The sequence below is a fragment of the Pieris rapae genome, chromosome 24, assembly GCF_905147795.1.
Source record: "Pieris rapae chromosome 24, ilPieRapa1.1, whole genome shotgun sequence".
Lineage (NCBI taxonomy): Eukaryota > Metazoa > Arthropoda > Insecta > Lepidoptera > Pieridae > Pieris > Pieris rapae.
Genome location: NC_059532.1, coordinates 2,982,505 through 3,003,968, shown reverse-complemented (window position 1 = coordinate 3,003,968; position 21,464 = coordinate 2,982,505). Strand labels below are relative to the sequence as shown.

At 34.5% G+C, this 21,464-nt stretch overlaps 1 protein-coding gene and 1 long non-coding RNA gene across 2 annotated transcripts in view; one reads left to right on the top strand and one right to left on the bottom strand.

The window, feature by feature from the left end:
• LOC111001565 (apical junction molecule) overlaps nucleotides 1-16,989 on the bottom strand; it is a 54,628-nt gene extending 37,639 nt beyond the window's left edge. The window contains exons 1-2 of the mRNA XM_045633822.1: nucleotides 16,899-16,989; nucleotides 9,128-9,286 (exon numbers count right to left, since the gene is read on the bottom strand). Coding sequence (XP_045489778.1) covers nucleotides 9,128-9,264 — 137 coding nt within the window. The 5' untranslated portion in view covers nucleotides 9,265-9,286; nucleotides 16,899-16,989. The remainder of the gene's footprint in view (nucleotides 1-9,127; nucleotides 9,287-16,898) is intronic.
• Nucleotides 6,872-8,888, top strand: LOC111001566. The gene is made up of 2 exons (XR_006751057.1): nucleotides 6,872-7,064; nucleotides 8,486-8,888. It is a non-coding gene; the product is annotated as an uncharacterized LOC111001566 (long non-coding RNA).
• Nucleotides 16,990-21,464: the final 4,475 nt, after the last annotated feature.

The window sequence follows — 21,464 nt, the reverse complement described above, 5'->3', positions numbered from 1 at the left end:
CTAATTTGTGTTTTGTTTACTATCTTAAACTTGAATGTGGATCTTTCAGTTGCAGATTCAAGAAATTCCGTTAGTTTATTGACATCTTGGACTCCATATAATATGATTGGAGGCGGATTGCTGGGCTTCTTTCCTTTAGTTTGAATAGGATCTTCAACTAGAGGTAGTCCGTCGAACATATTCGAAGTAGCTACACTTTCGGGGGACTGATTTGAGAGTTTCCTTTTTTTATTCGGCTTTCTATTCACTGGAGCCGTTTGCCACTCAGGTAAGTTGGTATCGCAGGCTACTTCTTGAGAGTTCTGTGGTGCCTTCTCCTCATTTCTGGTAGGCAGTAAATTCCCAACCGATACACTTCTCTGTCTTATAAACAGGCTTGGATGGAAGGCTTGTTGTACATATTTCTTACTTTGACCAGTTGCATTCACTGTCACGGTTGCCTGAGTACCCACCCTCGTGTTGTCTTCCAGCCCGGGTGGAAGGCACCGGGGGTTAGCGGTATCGCAAGACAGATCACATTCGCTTTCATTATACATTTGGTGTGGCAAAATTTTTGCCTCCCCAGAATACGAGGGATAGCCTGGGGATTGCTTTGAGATGTCGATTTTCGAAGATTTAGGTGGTGTTCTTTGCATGATGTTCCCACGAGTAGGGTCGAATAAACTGGTCGCTTCTAGGGTGACGCCCTTTTTCCCAGAAGAAGGCACATTACGACAACGTTTGCCAGGTTCGTTGAAGTTGGACGCTAGAGACTGAATTATCCCATCAGCCATATACACCCCATGTAGGGGCATACACATCCCTTGGCACGTTTCCCACCGTAGGATAGGGGTAATTTATTATAGAGGTTTTCTTCCTCGCGGCCCAGATGATGAAGTCCAGACTCCCGTTCCCGTAGGTTTACGGTTTGAGGTGACTCTTTCGAGACACACTTGATGCTTGATCGGTTTTGAGGCGCCGATGACTCGCCTTCGCCCGTCACAGTCAGCAGTACAGACCCCGAGGAGGATGTTTTGTGTGAAACCCGTTAACAGATCTGTACAGTACCCAGGGGAGGCGACGAGGACGCCCGTGAATCGGGCTTTCGGGTGCGCGCAATATAGCCAAGCTACACACTCGCAAGGCGTACGCTAGCAAACACAGCATTTTTTAAGCATGCATCCAGCATCGATGCACACCACCGTGTACTTGATACCCTTTCCCCCCTAAAAAGAAACTAAATATTAATCTTATTTATAAAATTCTCGTGTCGCGGTGTTTGTGGTTAAACTCCTTCGAAACGGCTTGATTGATTCTCATGAAATGTTGTGTGCATATTGGGTATGTATGGGAATCGGACAACATCTATTTTTCATCCCCCTAAATGTTAAGGGTAGTCCAACCCTAATTTTTTTTAACGCCTACATAATTTTTTATTTTTTTATCAACTGTACTATCAACAGCATTAAAAAATACATACAACCCTCAATTGTCAACCCTCTACGATCAACCCCTATTTTTTTATTATAAATGATACACATGGCAAAACGACGTTTGCCAGGTCAGCTAATTCTAATATAATAACTAAACTTTAAATGTAATAATTAAAAAATATTATTAAAAGGAGTCTCTTTACGCAAGGTTCTGAAGATACTGGCAGCGTTCCCCCTTTGAATAGCTAGACTAATTCTTTGTGCGAGGAAGCTGCCAGCTCTTCGTTCTCCTGTAATGTCGACTAACCTTTTTGATATTTCCTAAAAAGCCTTAAACTGTTTATTTTCTTGTTAATGTCACGGCTGGAGTTTAAATATTTTGGAAATATATTTGTAACTGTTTACATAATAATGGTAGAGCAGTGTTGGCCTAGTGGCTTAAGCGTGCGACCCTCATACCTGAGGTCGTACGATCCCCGGTTGTCCATCAATGGAGTTTCTTTCTTTTTTTTATAGAACAGGGGGCAAACGGCCAGGAGGCTCACCTGATGTTAAATGATACCTTAATTTCTATGTGCGCTTTTAACATTTGCTCGAACGGTGAAGGAAAACATCGTGAGAAAACCGACATGTCTTTTGACCCAAGTCGACGACGTGTGTCTGGAGGCTGATCACCTACTTGCCTATTGGATTTAAGAATTGATCATGAAACAGATTCAGAAATCTGAGGCCAAGACCTAAAGAGGTTGTAGTGCCACTGATTTATATTTACATAATAATGGTAAAATAATATTTGAACATATTGTTTTTAAAGTAATATTTACAATTTTTACAATAAAAATATTGCCAAAAACGGATTATATCATTATATAGGGCAAACATTATGTACTAACAAAGGCAATGTACTGATAATTTACATGTTAACGTTTCTGGGAATATGCATTTTTTTTATAGAACAGGGCCAAACGGGCAGTAGGCTCGACTGATGTTAAGTGATACCCAAGGACACTCTCAATGCCAGAGGGCTTGCGGGTGCGTTGCCGGCCTTTTAAGAATTGGTACGCTCTTCGAAGGACCCTAAGTCGAATTGGTTCGGAAATACTTTAGTGGGCAGCTGGTCGCACACAGTGGTGATGATTGTGTGTTGATCTTAAAAAGAAATCTTATTTCGTTCGGAAATAAGCGGAGATATGCAATATGTCTTAAGATATAAGATTTACAAGAAAAAATCAGTGGCGCTAAAGCCTTTTTTCTAAGGCATGATCATTTTTCTAAGGCAAACCGGATTCCTCACGATGTTTTCCTTCGTACCAGCGAAGCTTAAATGCGCGCATAGAAAGTCCATTGGTGCACAGCCGCAGATTGAACCTACGACCATAGAGATGGGTGTCTTCAGCTAAAACCACTAGGTCAACGAAATATATAGAGTTTATATACTAAATTTACAATACTTGAAAGTGTAATTCCCAATAATATATGTAAGTCACCAAAGACTAATAAAATGCTTCTTAAGTTTTGACTCCAATTTCTAGAATATTCCAAACAATTATACCCTAATACTTTATCAGAGTTCTACAAAAAAATCATTTCAATCAAATAAACAAAACATCGCAAAAAACGCACAGATCACTTATGTTATTTCGCGCGCGTTTTGACAAACGACCCGGCCATTTGCAAAAGCTGCGTGACAGCTGTCAAGCTCGCGCGCACAGACGATATTTGTTCGCGCGTCGCGTCCGCGCCCCAGTATGCCGCTTAGAGACTGGTTAATGTTACGATTGTAAATAGATGTGTTATTTCTGCCGCACTCGTTGCCTTTTTGCTTGACTCAGATATGCTGATACATTTAGGAAGAGGGCAAAGGCCTGCGAGGGTTGCATTTTAAATGGACAAACTTATTTCCTAGTCTCAAAATAATATTATTTCTAAGAAAAACATGAGTCTTCCCTCCAACTTGGATTTTGTTCCCTATGGAGTAGGCCGTGGGAAGATTAAAGATGGCGTCGGGTGACCCCAGTCCCTTAGAACGGGTGCTTTTGTCTCTCAACGAATGAGTGTTAATATATCAAAAATTTATTTAAAAGTACAAATAAGTATAATCGATTTCTTTCAATGTAAGCGAATTTAATTAACAATTTTAATTTTCATACTTCAAAAGTATATTTAATAATACCCAAATATAAAGTAAATATGAATATTTAATTATTATTACTACTATGCTGGTTAGCTGCTAATACTTCCCTTGACATTCTTTCCAGCCACAAATCTGGGAAAACCAAGCCTTGTTTAATCGAAATACAATAAAAAAAAATTATTGTGGTTTCTCAATTTTTTTTTACATCAATAAATGAGTATGAGACAATCCCCATAAGTAGTCAAAAGACACTTGTTTGACTCGCTACTTCCCTTATCTATACAAATTCAAAATTGTGTGTATGTGTGCATGTGTGTGTGAGTGTGCTGTGTGTGTGTGCTGTGTGTGAGCGAGTGTGTGCACACTGTCAAGTATACAATTAGGCCTGTCTCAAACTAGCAAATTCTCACCAAAATGTGCTCAGTTAGAGTTCTCAGCCAACCTGAGAACTTTCCTATTGCCTTCTTGCAATCATCTCTTCAATCTGAGGCAAGGGCCACGCGTCGGGGTTTTCAATACAGACACGACATTCGTTTAGATGCGTGTATATAGAATTCACTACAGAGCTTTGGAACTGGAAATGTATATAATCAGCACCTCTCTGTATCTCTCTGTACATCCAACCTGACATACGCATATTGAATATGTACAAAACAAGTTTTTTTTTTATACATAACAGTATGTTACATAAGAAAACCACTGTGGTTTGCATTAATGTAACCATAGCTTGTTTAGGAGCGCGACAAATGCATGTTAAAGTAGCTTTTGATGTGATAATAATAATAATAATAATCTCATAAGTCAAATTTTAAGGGCATCCCCTTCAAACTTTGAGATTGCTGGCTTGGAAGAAGCTAGAAACGCTTTCTTAATTGCATGCCCAGGTCAAAATTTTCCATTTTCTCTAAATTCACAGAGGAGCTGGGACGACATAGACAGTAAAATGACTTATGACAATCTTTTGAGCCGTAGTACAGGTTCAGCACGTGCTAGGCTTTTGGCCGTGGGTACGCATGAGGCCGGCTATTGGCTTCACGCTTACCCTTCGTCAAATACAGGAACATTTCTTGAACCTGACACGCTCCGAATCGCAACCTGTCTGCGGCTTGGGGTACCGGTCTGCGCTCCTCATACTTGTCCCTGTGGCAGTGATGTCGACAAACTAGGACATCACGGACTATCATGTCAAAAAAGTGCTGGCCGCTTCTCGAGACATGCCGCACTCAACGATATCATACCCTTGCCACCGTCAACGTGCCTAATCTACTTGAGCCGACTGGAATTGCTAGAGACGATGGCAAGAGACCGGACGGTATGAGTTTGATTCCATGGAAGATGGGTCGGGTTTTGGTATGGGATGCCACCTGTTCAGACACACTGGCCCCATCCAATCTTCATGGAACTAACAAGAGAGCTGGTGCGGCTTGTGATGCGGCTGAAAAAGCTAAAGTCTGCAAATACAGGGGTCTAGGCTCTGAATATGATTTTGTCCCATTCGGTGTCGAGACCCTTGGTCCGTGGGGTCCTAGCGCATTAAAGCTTTTTAGGGAATTATCAAAAAGGTTAGTCGACATCACAGGAGAACGAAGAGCTGGCAGCTACCTCACACAAAGAATTAGTCTAGCTATTCAAAGGGGGAACGCTGCTAGTATCTTCGGAACCTTGCCTAAAGGGACTCCTTTTAATAATATTTTTTAATAATTAAATTTTAAGGTTAGTTATTAGATATATTTTTAGTTTGTAATTGTATATTAATATAATTAAAAAAGAAATAATATATGACAGTGAATATACTAGAAACTCAAACAAAGAAATCTTTGCTTATATAACTCCAAGGAAACGTGTTAATTAATTCAATTATTTTCAGTGAAAGTTATTCGTTCGGTTCATTGATTAATTAAATATGTATTAACACCTGATTGTGTATTGCTCGTTTCTTCTTTCAGGTCGATTTATTGATATTATACAATCTATTCGTATACTGTATGTGGCCTGATACTCCTGACATCAGACCACTTCGGGTGTTATAGGTATACCTTTAACAAGAAATTCTTCTATCTATTGCTTTATTTTCTGCACTATGTATGTAAGTTTTAGTGAGAACAATTTTTATTATTGATAAAGCTTGCTAAGACTTATAGACAAACGTGACATACACGAAGAGATCATACAAATATTAAACAAAACAAAAAATTACTAATCTAAAAAAAAATACCAAAAACTAAACAAAAGTCTAGACATAGCTCGTTTATATGAAATAATAAAGATTATTATGTTTTTTCTCTTTCTTTGCAAATAAACGATTTATTATAATTATATGATGTATGTTCTTCTTGCCCGCTCTACGCCCTTACGTTCGTAAGGGCTGTTAATAAATGCTAATTTAGAATTAATTACTTTTCTGACGTTCATTAATGCGCACATAGAAAGAAAGTCCATTGGTGCACAGCCGGGAATCGAATCTACGACCTCAGGTATGGGAGTCGCACGCTGAAGCCATTAGGCCAACACTGCTCCAAATATTTAACGACAATATTTATGCCTGAGTCCTAAGCTTTGACGCCGGAAATCAAATACAAACAGTTTTGCGAAATAGCCACATTAAATCCTCGTAGTTTCGGTAAATTTTGGTAAACTTGGATAATGTTTGTGATAAAATTGGTATTTGTTCACAAACATTATCCAAGTTTCCATATGGATATAATATTTTTGTAAATATTCCATTGGATATACTCTGTGTTAGGGGTTATGTTTGGTATATTATAGGGTTTTAATAGTGAAGATAATGTAAAAATAGATAATACTTTGACAAACCCATAAATCATAATTTATATATAAGATGATCGAATAACAAGATCTGTGTATGTTCATACGTGGAATAGCGAAATTATAACGCCTGATGAAAATCGTATAGCAATATGGCCTTTGGTAGTCTTAGACGTTTTTGTTTAATTGATTCACATTACTCTCGTGTTTTGAATAAATCTGGTGTTCTGGTTAGAGGTCCGGCCCAGCGAAGCGACTAATGGACGAAGTTTTTTAATATTTCATATGTGTACGTACGTACGCTACAACCTCCTTCAATTAATAATAATGGCTTAAATCAAGCATAAACGGAGAACGAAGAAATCAATTTTTACAACGTTGATTGGACTGTTAATAGCAAAGTGAAGAGCTGTCTGTCAGGTCAAGACACACTTCAAGAGACTTTTTTTTTATATAACAGGGGGCAAACGGGCAGGAGGCTCACCTGATTTTAAGTGATACCGCCGCCCATGGACACTCTCAATGCCAGAGGGCTCGCGAGTGCGTTGCCGGCCTTTTAAGAATTGGTACTAAAAGAAGTATTGAATTCGTATATGGTGTAATTACAAATACATAAACGAAAAACTGACTGGCTGACTATATTATAGTTTTAATACGATATCTTATCAGTGATAATGTATATAAGTATTTAGTGTTCGATAGCATTGTAAAGACAACGGATCAATATGAGTGGTGTACATTTTGAAGGCGATGTAAGTAAATAAATAAATATGTTATTTAACACCAGCTTTATAAATAATCAACCATTTTCTTTTTGGCTCGCTTGTGGAATGTGTGTGCTCCTATTTCAACATGCCTGATAGAGGATCTTTGACAATCTGTGACCAAACTTTGTTTTTAATTTATTTTATATAGGTTACTTAGTTACCAGATGTCATGAGGAACATGATGGAATGGTTGTAGCCTATAAATGTTATGTAACACAAAAAACTAGGCGATTAAAAAGAATGGTGGAGAGTTTATTGCCAGTTCTTCTCTGCCGTTCTGCGCCCTTGATTTGAGAACTGGCAGTAAATGTATAATTAGAAGCATTCAATGTATATTCCTTTATTGACGTACATAGAGTTACCTAATGAATAAAATATAATTTTTTACTTTGACTTTATGGAATTGTCTTTGAGACACAAAGCGTCTCTATGCGTATTCAACAAAATGTTTTATGGAGAGTGTTTTCAAGAGTGGTTTGGGTTGATCCATGCCATGTCAACTCGTACGAGCCGTATTAATTCATCAGCATCTCCTTGATGGCTGGAAGTCTGCTTCACAAGACACTTTCTTTTGCGAACTTCCGAACTGTGGAGTTGACGCCCAGTAGAAATCTTATGATACGTACTCCAATTGTTTAAAGTAAGATTATACTCCTCCCTCAAAAGCCACGCACCTACTAAAACTAGATGATTAATAGAAAATGATGAATGTCCTTATGGGCATCCAGTAGGCTCGTTAGAAAAAAACCATAGCCATAGAGAATATTTGATGATTTACCAATTTGCCGTGAATTTGTTAACGGCTTAGTTATGTGTGGAGGTGGTTGGTGATGTTCCCCGGACCTAAAGAGTGGATTCTCGACAAGTCGAAATGCTGACTGGTCTGAAGCCCTCAGTGGATACTTTTTTATTTAAATATCGCTGTTGTTGCAAGTTCAGCTCGGCTGGAATGTTTGATGGTTCTCCAGTGGCTTTTTTATTCGTGTTTGGAATGGAATCAGGCTGTTAGCCTTAAGGACCGTGACAGCTCAGCTTGGTCTGTTCTGGGGAGTGTAGCTTTTCCAGAATGGACCTTTCCCGTAGCTGGCGCAAGGGCGTCTCACAGATGACTGAGACCTTCGGATCAGACAGACAGTCGGATCTTAGCTTGGAACTTAGAGTTAGCAAAGTGCATAGTAAAGAACCCCGCCCGTTTCCCAGCAAAGGCGGCAAAACCGGTCGAAAACTTGTATATATCCTAAGTTGGAATTACTTAGATAGCGTGCTTCAGGATATGACGTCATTACAGTGATTGTACTGTTCGTTTGTATTGTCTATTACCAGCGAGTTATAAATTTGAACGAGCGATACACAATATTTTGAAAGGTTTACTTTAACGTTTACTAAAACTACAACTTTATTTTCAGAATGGCGTGCAAATAGCTGACAATGATTATGGTGGAGGAGTTAACGTTGTAGATAATGATTATGGTGGAGGAGTTGACGTTGTCGACAACGATTATGGTGGAGGAGTAAACGTTGTCGACAAGGATTATGGAGGAGGAGTTAGTGTTGTAGATAATGATTATGGAGGGGGAGTTAATGTCGTAGACAATGATTATGGAGGGGGGGTTAGTGTTGTAGACAATGATTATGGTGGCGGGGTTAGTGTTGTAGATAATGATTATGGTGGGGGAGTCAACGTTGTCGACAACGACTATGGTGGGGGAGTTAATGTTGTAGATAATGATTATGGTGGTCAATTTACAGGTCAACGATAAGAACAATAAAGTTTTTGAGTGATATTTTAAAATAAATAATTTCACTTTACATTGTTTTATTTATTACGTCATTCCAATACTACTACTAACCATCTCCTCGCTAACATTGACGAACAAATGATGTTATTTTATCATTAGCGGGGAACGATGAGCTGCCGCCGTCCATGGACATCCATATTAGTGGTTGCGTACTTTATGAATATATTCATTCATTTAAATTTTGAAAAAAAATCAACCAACTCTTTGATTATGTAACAGTCGGTGAACAAATGATGGAGAAAAACTTACCAATAGGCGAAGAATTCAGCTAAATCCATACAGTCGATGTCCCGTCTCTGTGGGACTGGTTCATCAGCTATCCCAGAATCCACGTCTTCCTCACAACTTGAACATTCGGATTCGCTGACCGATCGCGCGTCACTCATTGCCGTCTTGTCATTCGTTAAGCTGTAAATGTTAGAACATTTAAGACAATTTATTTATTTCGTTAACCCACAACTATATATAAAAACAAACAGTTACACTAAAAATATAGCCACAGATGGAATACATATATACAAAAAGGTTGAAACATTTACAAAACGGAAAATCAATAACAGGAAGAGTGTGTGTATTTATGTACACGCGTTAGAAGTTATACTTCTTTGGCGTATGGAAAATAATAACTAAAGTGCAGTATTTACGATAAATATTAAAATTAATCAAAAATATTTTTTTTAAATAAATTATTAGTAAATACTATCAGCGTCGTATATGAAATTGATTTAAAAACACCAAAATAATATTTTATTTATTCACACTGTTTAATTGTACTTTTACGAAACACGTGTTCTATTTAAAAAACTAGAATTTACAACTTGAGCATCGATTTCCTTGCCACCTAGACCTAACTTTACGATGTCGAATTAAGGTGTTGGTGTGCGCGCGTATCGTTAAAAATTCACTCTCATCATTTTTCTCCATCGCGCTTCACTACATACCTAGTATAAAACAAAGTAGCTTTCTCTGTCCCTATGTCCCTTTGTATGCTTAAATCTTTGAAACTACGCTACGGATTTTTATGCGGTTTTTAATAGATAGAGTGATTCAAGAGGAATTTGTATGTATAATAACATCCATTAAATAGTGGAGAAGCACTGTTGTTTTTGAGGTTTCTAATGTGATGTCGTATTAATTACATTTTTTCCGCTTACATTGCAAACGCAGGCTGAACCCTACGAGTTGATGGTATATGTATATCTCTTATGGATAACCCACATTTTTATATACAACGTTCACAGATTTTCTGTAGTGTATTTAGTATCAGCATTGCACCCGTGCGAAGCCGGGGCGGGTCGCTAGTAAAGTATAAACTTCAAAAATTATTTTTTAGCAAATAACCGATGAGCGCAATATCTTGCAGCCGGATCTTAGGCCTATACTCATTTCAGCCATATTCCGCCATAGCATAAAGAAGTCAAGGTATATTATAAGAATCGTTATGTGTTGCGCGACAAAAAACTGCATAGTAAGTGTTGATGTGAGGAATATGACACAAAGCATGAAGCACGAATTTTTAGTATAATATTTGTCAAATTGTAGACAATTCAAAACCTTAAAAACAAAGCTAAATCATTGCTTAAATTTCGAGAAAATTATTACATTATCACTGAAAAACGCAACAGATTTATCGATTCTATGAACCTATTAAAACAGATAAGCCTGTTAATCAATATTTCTTTATCACTCTCCGCATTTCAAAGCATTTGTAGACTGTACTGATTGTGTTTCAGTGTTTTCAAAGTATAAGTATACAAAGTATAGAAACACACTTCAATCTCTGAGATCGTAGGTTCAACATCGTCTGGGCACTTTTATGTGTGCATTTGAGAGAGAAGGATTTTTTTTACAATTAGTTCCATAAACTACAAAAATCCACCACATATGAATAGGCATGCAAATATCATCTTATATTTTATTTATTTATTTATTTATTTGATCTATTGAATAACAAGATTAGTTATTAAATCTTACATTTAGAAAAATACATTTAGAAAAATGACAGCGCAGAGTTAGACACCAATATTTGTAAAAAATCTTATCTAAAAAATACAACGATTTAAACGTTAGGCTTCTTTTTCTTGTATTTAATAACATCTGAAGTGATGTTCCCCACGTTAATTTCAAACTTATGATCTAGGTAGTCGCCGACGCTATAAAAGCACCTTGCCTTTAAGAACCCAATCACCTTCCCCTTGAAAACATTACATGGCAACGATCTATAGCATCTAGGAAGGTGATTAAATAGGAATTTTATTTTTATAGTTTAGATTCATTAGAGAGGAAAGGAAAGCATACAATTAGAATAGTCCTTTTAATACCCTCGTGTCCCAATTGAAATCGTGGTACAAAAACTCATTTGTGATCTGAACCACTGTCGGTCTTTCTGGTTGAATTCGTTTTTTCTGTACTTTCCCCTGGTGAGATCTCGTGATTTATTCAACCCCATCCCCCACCCCCCAATCTCACGTGAGATTTTTCCAAATGTTTCTTTGGGCATTGGATTGTTATTGTAAACAGAAATAAAAATTGCTTTGTTCTTGCATTTACGACTAGTTAAGACTAAAATCAATATTGCTGAGAGTTTATTTATAAGTGTAATAAAAATTTAAGGCCTTCATGGTCAACTAATGTGGCGCGTTCGAGGCATATGCCTTTCGGAGGTCGCAGCGCGTCACCAGACATAGGCTACAGTCGCTTCACATACTTAACCTTCTTACGAAATGTTGGAATAAAAGATACAGGCATCGGAACGGAACTTTAGCGACTTGATCAAAAATCGATCTTTAATTAAATGTCTAGAAATTCAATAAACTCTCTAACTTAACTACTACACTGCGACACATACACTCTTTAGAACTTTTAGATAAACACGGCTCTGTTGTTAATGCATTCCTACAAAAGACTTTTCGTTAGCGAGTTTGAATTACATAAACATTATTTGTGCTAACAATGAGGAATTGATTGACCCAAATTCTATTATTTAGGGCATTGTACCCAAAGTGCATACGGCTAAATGTCACTTGCAATGTTGCCAGGAATTGTCTACATTATTGAATAGGTTTGTAAACAATGTTTCATGAGTTTGGTCACCAAATCAAAACCCAATAGGTTTAAAAGACTTTATTTCTTAAAAGTAAACTAAATTGTAGCCTACAATAGATGTGTACCGGAACACAATAAAATACACAGTACAATTTGTAGGTGATAGATAATTATACTGTACCAGTATTTTGATAATTTTATTTTGCAATTCTTGAATGTTCATTAATGTATAACCTAATTCAAGGAGATAAAAAAAATCAGTGGAGCTACAACCTCTTAGGTCTTGGCCTCAGATTTCTGAATCTGTTCCATGATCATCTTTCAAATCTATTAAGCAAGATCACATCAGCCTCCAGTACCTGACACACGCCATCCACTTTTTGTGTCTCAGGCAGGTTCCTACACTGTTTTCCTTTACTGTTCGAGCGAATGTTAAATGCGCACATAGAATGTCCATTGATGCACAGCCGGGGATCGAACCTACGATCTCAGGGATGAGAGTCGCACGCTGAAACCACTAGGCTATATAAATAATATAAATCTAAAAAATACATAACGTCTATTCTACAACGAACATAGCAGTTTATAATTATTATATGCAATAGCTTTATTTTTGTTACAGGAGGCAGACGGGCAGGAGGCTCACCTGATGTTAAGTGACACCGCCGCCCATGGACACTCTCTCTGCCAGAAGCCGGCCTTTTAAGAATCGTATAATAATTTAATTCAAGTATACATGCAAAGCTGCGAAACACCGTTTGTATGGCAATCAAGGGTTATAATAATTTACCAAAAAATTAAAAGCGCCATCTGATATAATTGTATCAATTAATAAACAAATATTTGCAATAAAATAATATTGCGGGTATAAATGGAGATGTAAGCTATCCTATCTCTTAAGTTGGACCAGACTGCACACGGTGTGCAAATTTAATTGATATCGGCTTGGTAATTTAGCGGACAAACAATTTATATACATAATTAATAATATAAGCATAACGTAAATATGTATTTAAATAATACATAATTACGTTATACGTATATGTATACTTAAATATATACCTAATAAAAACATTTTAATATTAAGAAAAAAGGCCGGTTGGTTTGGACATTTTAATGAAATTCAATTTTCGAGATCAGCGACCTTAGACAGAAGATTAGTTTTATAACAAACGAGTACTTAGCATAATTTTCTATTTGTATTCTCATAAATTTGACGTATTGCCAATAACAGCTGGGAGATGAAAGATGTCCGCGGTCATTGGGGCTTAAAAATGTGTCAAAATAGTTGCGTCATCGGACGCGTGCCCGCGCGCACAGATTATAATAAATCAGAGATTGAAGTTTATCAATTATAATCAATGTTTAACCAATTTAATGTTTTGTTCGAGCCTAATTTACTTTTTCAATCTCTAAGCATTTTTGTAGCCTTGGTAATATAGCTTGATAAAATTACTCATGTATATTTAAAGGTAGTTGTTTGTATTGTATACATAATATGTGTTATATGATTAAACACATGACATAACAGAACGCATGACCAAAAAGTGACAATACGAAAGAGATTGGATGGTTTCAATAAATACTTGTATTGTTGAGAAATTTAGATGTTTTTATAATTAAATAAGTTTTGTATAAAAAGAAAATTTTTAATTAAAATTTCACTTATTTATTTGTTTGTTTTTTTTTTAATAATATAATTCATATAATTTTTGTATAACCTCTACTGCGGGCATATAATTTGTTATTTAAATATAAGTACATATTACTAAATTTGTACTTATATTTAGTAATATAAGTACTAAATTATGTTAAATTTAATTTATAATATTAAAAATTAAACTCAATCTCTCATCGTCAAGAGTTCGTAAGAAACATTTTTCTTTAACTTTGCAAATTGGCAACCTACAAATCATTTCATCGGGTTCATATGACGGTCACTAACATGGCTTTCTATCAGTGATTCATATAAATCAGTGGAGATACAACGGCCGGCCAGAGATGTATATTTGTATATTAATGCAGTGATTCCCAAAGTTGTCTTTATCGACCAAGGGGTCTACGTCAGCGAAAAAATATTTGGGCGTCCATAAAATTAAAATGGGGGTCACCTCAACACATACACTGATAGTACCTATTTACTTACAGCATACTATCTTATAATATCAAAACATATATATTTATAAAAGTACCTATGAAGTAAAAAAAATATTATATGTGTTTATAAAATTGTGTAAGTTGTAGGATGTTGGTATTCGCTTTGTTGTCGCAATACATTTTGAACTGTGCCTGCATGTTGCACCACGCTATATTCTAATAATTGTTACGCGATGGCCGTAAGAATATTTAATCACCTTCCTAGAAGTTATAGATCGCTGCCATGTAATGTTTTCAAGGGTAAGGTGATTGGGTTCTTAAAGGCAAGGTGCTTTTATAGCGTGGGCGAGTACCGCGAAATTATTGAAATTAACGCGGGAACCACCACTTCAGATGTTATTAAATACAAGAAAAAGAAGCCTAACGTTTAAATCGTTGTATTTTTTAGATAAGAATTATTACAAATATTGGTGTCTAACTAACTCTGCGCTGTCATTTTTCTAAATGTATTTTTCTATAATTATAATATGTAAGATTTAATAACTAGTCATGTTATTCAATAGATCAAATAAATAAATAAATAAAATATAAGATGACTTTTGCATGCCTATTCATATGTGGCGGATTTTTGTAATTTATGTAACTAATTGTTAGACTATTCTAGCAAATAAACGATTTGATTTGATTTGAAATTGTAAAAAAAAATTAACTTAATTAATAAATGTATAAATTAACATATGTTTTTACTTTAAGTTTTTAAAACTAAACTTCACTACAGTTATAAATTTACAGGAAATCAATATCGGGTAAGTAGGGGGACTACCCAACACGGAAAAACATGGCAAGGGGTATATGACACAAAAAAGTTTGGGGAACTCTGATCAAAAAGATGATGAAGATGAAAAAAAGCCCATTGACAATCGAACCTGCTACGATATAAGAGTCGTGAACTGGAGCCACTACTTCAAGTTTAACATTGAATGGAGTTTGAAGTTCTTAAAAGCAGACACATTTCTACGTAATTTTTTTTTTGCCAGTTCTCATGTTCCATTCTACGCCCTTGATTTGAGAACTGGCAGTAAATGTAAAATTAGAATCATTTAATGTATATTTCTTTTTATTTGACGTTCATAAGTATACATTATGTCACCTACATGAATAAATGATTTTTGTTTGTTTGTAAAGTGTATTTTTCTGAGTGCTTTAATGACATGCCGATTTCCTCGTATTGTTTCTCTTCAGAGTTTAAGCGTAATATACTACTACTAGGGTTGCCAGTTTTTATTCAGCCTATAATTTTACGAAAATTTAGTTTTTTACGGGGCAATTAAAAAACAAATTTATATAGAGACATTTTGTCGGATATTCTTCTGAGGACCAAATAATTTTTATTGGTTTTAACATACATATTTATAAAAATCAATACAATTCTTAAAAGGCCGGTAATGCACTCGCGAGCCCTCTGGCATTGAGAGTGTCCATGGGCGGCGGTATCACTTAACATCAGGTGAGCCTCCTGCCCATTTATTCTATAAACAAAAATTATAATCGTATTTAGAAATATATATTTCTCACATCTGTCAGCTTATTAAGAACATAGAAATTACGTTACGTCAACATTAAGAAATTCTTTTCCGTCAGCAGTTACATATGTATTACGTAGTTAGTTTCGTATTAATACACACATTATTTAATTTTTGAAGATTTAATAATTTAAAAGGAAATGGTATTAATACGGGACAGACAGTCCCGGCGGAAATTTTAAACTAAGCCTAAAATACGGGACGTCCTGGGAAATACGGGACGTCTGGCAACGCTAACGACTACTATACTAAATACTCGAACTTTACTATGAAGCAATATTCTTTATAAAGCATAGATTTAAGATTAATTATTATCTATTTCAATCGTAATATACAAAGCATATAATACCTACAATACAAGCAAATTTTACAATCTTTCTAATTTTCATTTTTATTGATTAGTTTTCTTTTTGTTTTGATTAATATTTGTATGATCACTTCGTGTATGTCATGTTTGCCTTTAAATACTTGTCATATTAAAAATAGTATTTTGTCGTTCTTTTACCAAGTGTGCTGGCAAGCTTTTATCAATATAATAAAATAAATAATAAACATGAGTCTTGAAGATTCTTCGACAGAAATTCATTCATTCCTTCATCTTCATGAGGAATGTATGTAATGTGTGTGCGTGTGTAAGTCACTATTAATTACGAAATACTTTAAAACAATATACAAATTCCTAAACCAATGAGTAACAGATTGGAATAAGCTTCCGGGAAGTGTTGAAAGAACTCTTTAAAAAAATGTTTGCGTACTAGTGTACACACATTAGAAGTAAAACATCTTTATGACTTTATTTTTAGATAAATGATCTACAATATATATATACAGAAATTTGTTAAATAAAGTTATATTACATAAAGTTTAACAAAAGCCTTTTATTATTATAGACATGAAAACAAATAATACAATTATTTCACTTCTAAGATTATAACAGAAGTTCATTAATTTTAATAGATTTATTACTATCATTGTTATCGTTATTATATATTTTTGTTATTGCCTATGGTAACTGAAATATATTCTTAAAGATGGCGCGTAACGAAAATATGTGACATTAATTTTTTTCCAACGCCAATAAAGAGGTTTCACTTCTACGGGTTGAATATGATCTATAAACCACCAAATACGAGCTAATTAAGCTGCGTATCTACGTAATAATAATAGACAACAGTTTTTCAGAAGTAACATAGACAAATTATCCATTCCATTCACAATTAATCAAACATAAACGAATCTCATTAATACTCGCAAAATAAAAATACATACACATAGTAAATACACTATATACCTACATATAACACTATACACTGTTTATATACTTTAATAATATCCTTATACGCACAAAATCGCAAGCTGATTTTCTTGCGGACACTACACTGTACTGTAGTACACTGGTCTAATCTACACTGGGTAGCTGAAAACGAAATCCATGGAGCATTTATTTCATTTATTTTAAGATTTTTTTATATTAAAACTAGTTTTTTCTTACTGCGGATTAATATTATTGAACGATTTATTTCTAGAGCACTGCTTGTTTTAGGGTTTTGAAGTTATAATTATTTTGGCGCGGTGGAGAAAAATGATGAGAGTGAATTTTTACGATGCGCGCGTAGACCAACACCTAAATTCGACATCATAAAGTTAGGTCTAGGTGGCATGGAAATCCATAACTATGTTCAAGTTGTATTTTTATATTTAGAACACGTGTTTCCTAACAGTACGATTAAACAGTGTGAATAAATAAATAGTATTTTGTTGTTTTTAAATCAATTTCATATACGTAGGTGATAGTATTTACTAATTATTTACTTATTAAAAGAAAATCTTTTTGATTAATTTAAATACAATTTATCGTTAATCACTACTGCATTTTAGTTATTTTTTTCCATTCGCCAAAGAAGTACAACTTCTAACGCGTGTACTTGGCTTTAAAGACACCTGTATGGAAGGGATAATTTGAAGGAAAAGCGGGCGTCCTAAAAATAGGTGTATAGAAGGTATATAAGGAGGAAGCGAATGGAGAAAAAAAGCCATGTTTGGTAAAATCTGAAGGAGGTTCATGATACTCAGAGATTGATCGAGAGTTCTGACTGCTCTAGGCTTTTAATCAGCATGCGCCGCTTTTTTTATTTAAATTATGTTTGTATTTAATAGTATACTATTATAGGCTAATATACACTATTAAATACATATATAAATATATAAATATAATAAAATATAAATTTTTAAACACATCTGGTACTCTTATAGCATTTTTATTTTATCTTCGTACATATTTTTTTAACATTTATGTTTACCTAAATTGTCATATATTTTAGATAACATATACCATAGATATAGGACGTAGTGAACTTTCATCAAGGTAAGAGCGTACCGATTTTTGAAAGGCTCATCTCACAAGCCTTCGGGCAATGTAAGTGTCCATCAGTGGCATCACACAACAGCCTAGCCGTTTGCGTCCAATTACATAAAAAAAAATAGTTAAACAACTCCACGGCTTCTCTGCTCTTAACGCAGCCAAATACTGCGTTATTTTTGCTCGAGTTCAACGCTGCAAGATGCATCGGCTATTATGCTAAATAGCTAATTTGACAATTGTATTTAGTTACAATTTCGTAATTGCTATATATAGAACACTTCTTTTTCCTACTTGTATATTAAATATAAATTAAAAACAGATGCAATTTTAAGCCAAGAACTAAGACTTGTAGACTTGTAGCCACTGAATATAATAAAATATACTTTATTTATGTATTATTTATTTACTTAACAGTATTCCTACAGCTACTCATTAAACGATATCTAAAAATAATAATATTATACACAAAAGTCAAAAACAGAATGCACATACAAACAGAATACACATACAAACATAAACATAAAGCTCAGGTAATGCAAAAAATGTAACAAACTGTAAAACGAAACAGATAGTAAATGCTTCCAGCCATTTACTCTCCTAATCTTCCTAAATCTTTAATAAGACCTCTAAAAATCTTTAATAACCTCACATTCCAAGAGTATCTATAAAAATTTATTTAATGAAATTTCTTGATTAAGAAAAAAATAAACTGCACAATTTGAACTTAATAATGTTACTGTCCTTGCGCTCCGAACTACTGCTCACTTTGAATGCGTCTGGCAAGATGATAGAACCGTAGAATCTGTCCGGCAATTTTGTAAATTTGAAGATTAATAGGCCCCCAAAAAAATATATATACAATTTAGGTTTTATAATATAACATAAGTATAATTATAAATTATAATAGTTTAAGGATGTCCGGCAGTGTGTTGGAACCATACTAACTGTCAGAGTTTTGATATCATTATGAATCAAATATAAACAAATTAAGTTTTATTTTATGACAAATTTGAGATGGAATTTTATACACCTTTGTTATCTGTTATCTGCCAAAGCCACCACCGCCTCAGCTTCATGGGTAATTAATTCTTATCTGTACTAGGGACACACATAGAAAAAATTTCAGCTTTTATTAAAATCCGAAGGTCTGGTAATCACGGGCTCTTGGACCATATTCCAAAGCAAACAAAATCATAATTGAAGGAGGTTTATTATACGCCCGCCCGTCGCCAGCTTCTGTACTTACTTTTCTTATTACTCAGATAACGGCATTTAATATTTTTTATGAATTCGTAGCGTATCGTAGATACGCACAAAAATGTACATACTATATTGTGTAGTATTTTCTATACGATTTTGATGTATGTGGCAACGTTAAGAAGACACTAAGAAAATGAAGAAAAGATACGTCACTCAAAACAGACTTTTAAGACGAGTGGATATATATTTTTTTGTTGAGCTTTTCTATAAGAATATAAATCAATTACCGTTGCTTGTGAATAAACAAATTAACAAAGATAAAAATGGGTTATGATTAATAATACGTTAAATAATATAAAGTCACGACCCCGACTAATTTAATATTTAAAATCATTTAAATGTCTTCTTAAAAAAATCCTCATATATAAAATATAGGTATAAACCTACAAAATCCACGCACAAAATGAAAATAACCTACTTGGCAAAAACAATTACTTTAAATATAAACAGTCCTTTGTTGTTATTATTAGAAATTACGTTGAAATGTCGTTGGTATGAATTTATTAATTATTTGAAGAGCAGATTAATTGATTCGTTAGCATTGTATTAAAATGAAACAAATGAAGCATTTTAAGATGAATACACAAAGTATGAAATCAAATCAAATAATTGTATCAAAACAAACTTTGATTGGAATCGGTTAAGTAGTTGAAGATTCGAAATCGGACAAACAACACTTTAATTACTTAGGGTCTGTTTCACAATGTCCGGATAAGTTCCAAATAAGCTATTCATTACTTATTGGTAGGATAAACAGTATTTTTGCGTTTCACGACTGTCGGATAGCGCTATTCGTCATAAAACGCGAAGTTTATTATTTTGAACTTTTATCTTTCGAATAATTTATGTGTTACATAGCTATTTGGTACTTTATCCATACATTGTGAAGCAGGCCCTTAGAAAAGATTACTGTTTTCTACAGCAGAAATTTATGAAAATCACTACATATATAATTCTACTGTACGTGTCTATGACACTAAACTAAAACGGCTGTGTTTGGAGGCCCTGGATGCTTTAGATTCACAAATCACAAAACAAGAGATGTCAAGAAGTATTTGGAGAAGCGGGAAGATTTTTTTTAAGTAGTAGTTTTAAATTCTTAGTATTATTTGTTGTTTTTAAATGTCGATCGTCTGTCGATTTCAGTTTTTTAAAGTTATTCTTTTGTTTTTTAATATATCTTTGTCTTTTAATGCGTTTTTTTTTCTGTTTTTATACATAAATTGTTTATCTTTGTAATCTGTTTTGGCTTTCTGTATTGTCTTAGTATTTTTAATTATAATATGTATAAGTATAAGCTGTTAGATTACTTATAATTAAATAAATAAATCAGCCCGGCAGATGGCGCTGCAGTGCCATCTGTTAAATCTGTTAAAGTCTGTGGGGTCCGCTAGTTACAATATATCTCTCATATTATGCTTTTCGAAGAGTCGAGTAAACTACTAAACTGACAGAACGCGGGAAATTTTAGTTTGACTTGACGCTCGATAGTGCGAGTAAATTAAGAAGCAAAAATGTTTTGAATCAATAAACGAATAATTACAAAATTAATATTATAATTCACCATTAGAATGATATCTCGGAGTAACTTTATTATATATACTAGATGCTCGATTGTCGGCGCATATTAAATGCTCACGTAGAAAGAAAGTCCATTTGTGCACAGCCGGGATTGAACCTACGACCTCAGGGATAGTCGCACGTTGTAGCCACTAGGCCAACACTGCTTTTCGTGTATGTTATGTTTGCCTATAAGTGCTTGTCATATTAAAAATATTATTTAATTTTTCTTGTAGTATCAGTGTGCCGAGCGTTGGCAAACTAATAAATATATAATCTGTATTTTCGTCTTATTTTATAAATATATATTGTCTACTTGGCCTTCCCGTCATGCGGTCATGTTTATAACTACATTTTTACATGATAAATAAAATGAAATGACTTGAACTCGCAGAAAGAACTTAGTTACTATTTAATTGTGAGTCTTCGCTGTTACCACGATCAAATCTATGAACGTTACATAAACTCTATTAGCTCTGCCAAGCCAGTACCGTTGGCAATCGATACTTTCCTACAGTTTTCTAATGCCGAAACCCAATAACCTATGTCAATCCATTTCTGAGCATCTGAGATAGACAATTAAATCCAAATGTTGTAAAAATTGTGCCAATAATAATCGACGGATTGTAATAGCCATCTATCGATACAAGCTATCCATGGTAGGTCGGATCGGTATCTG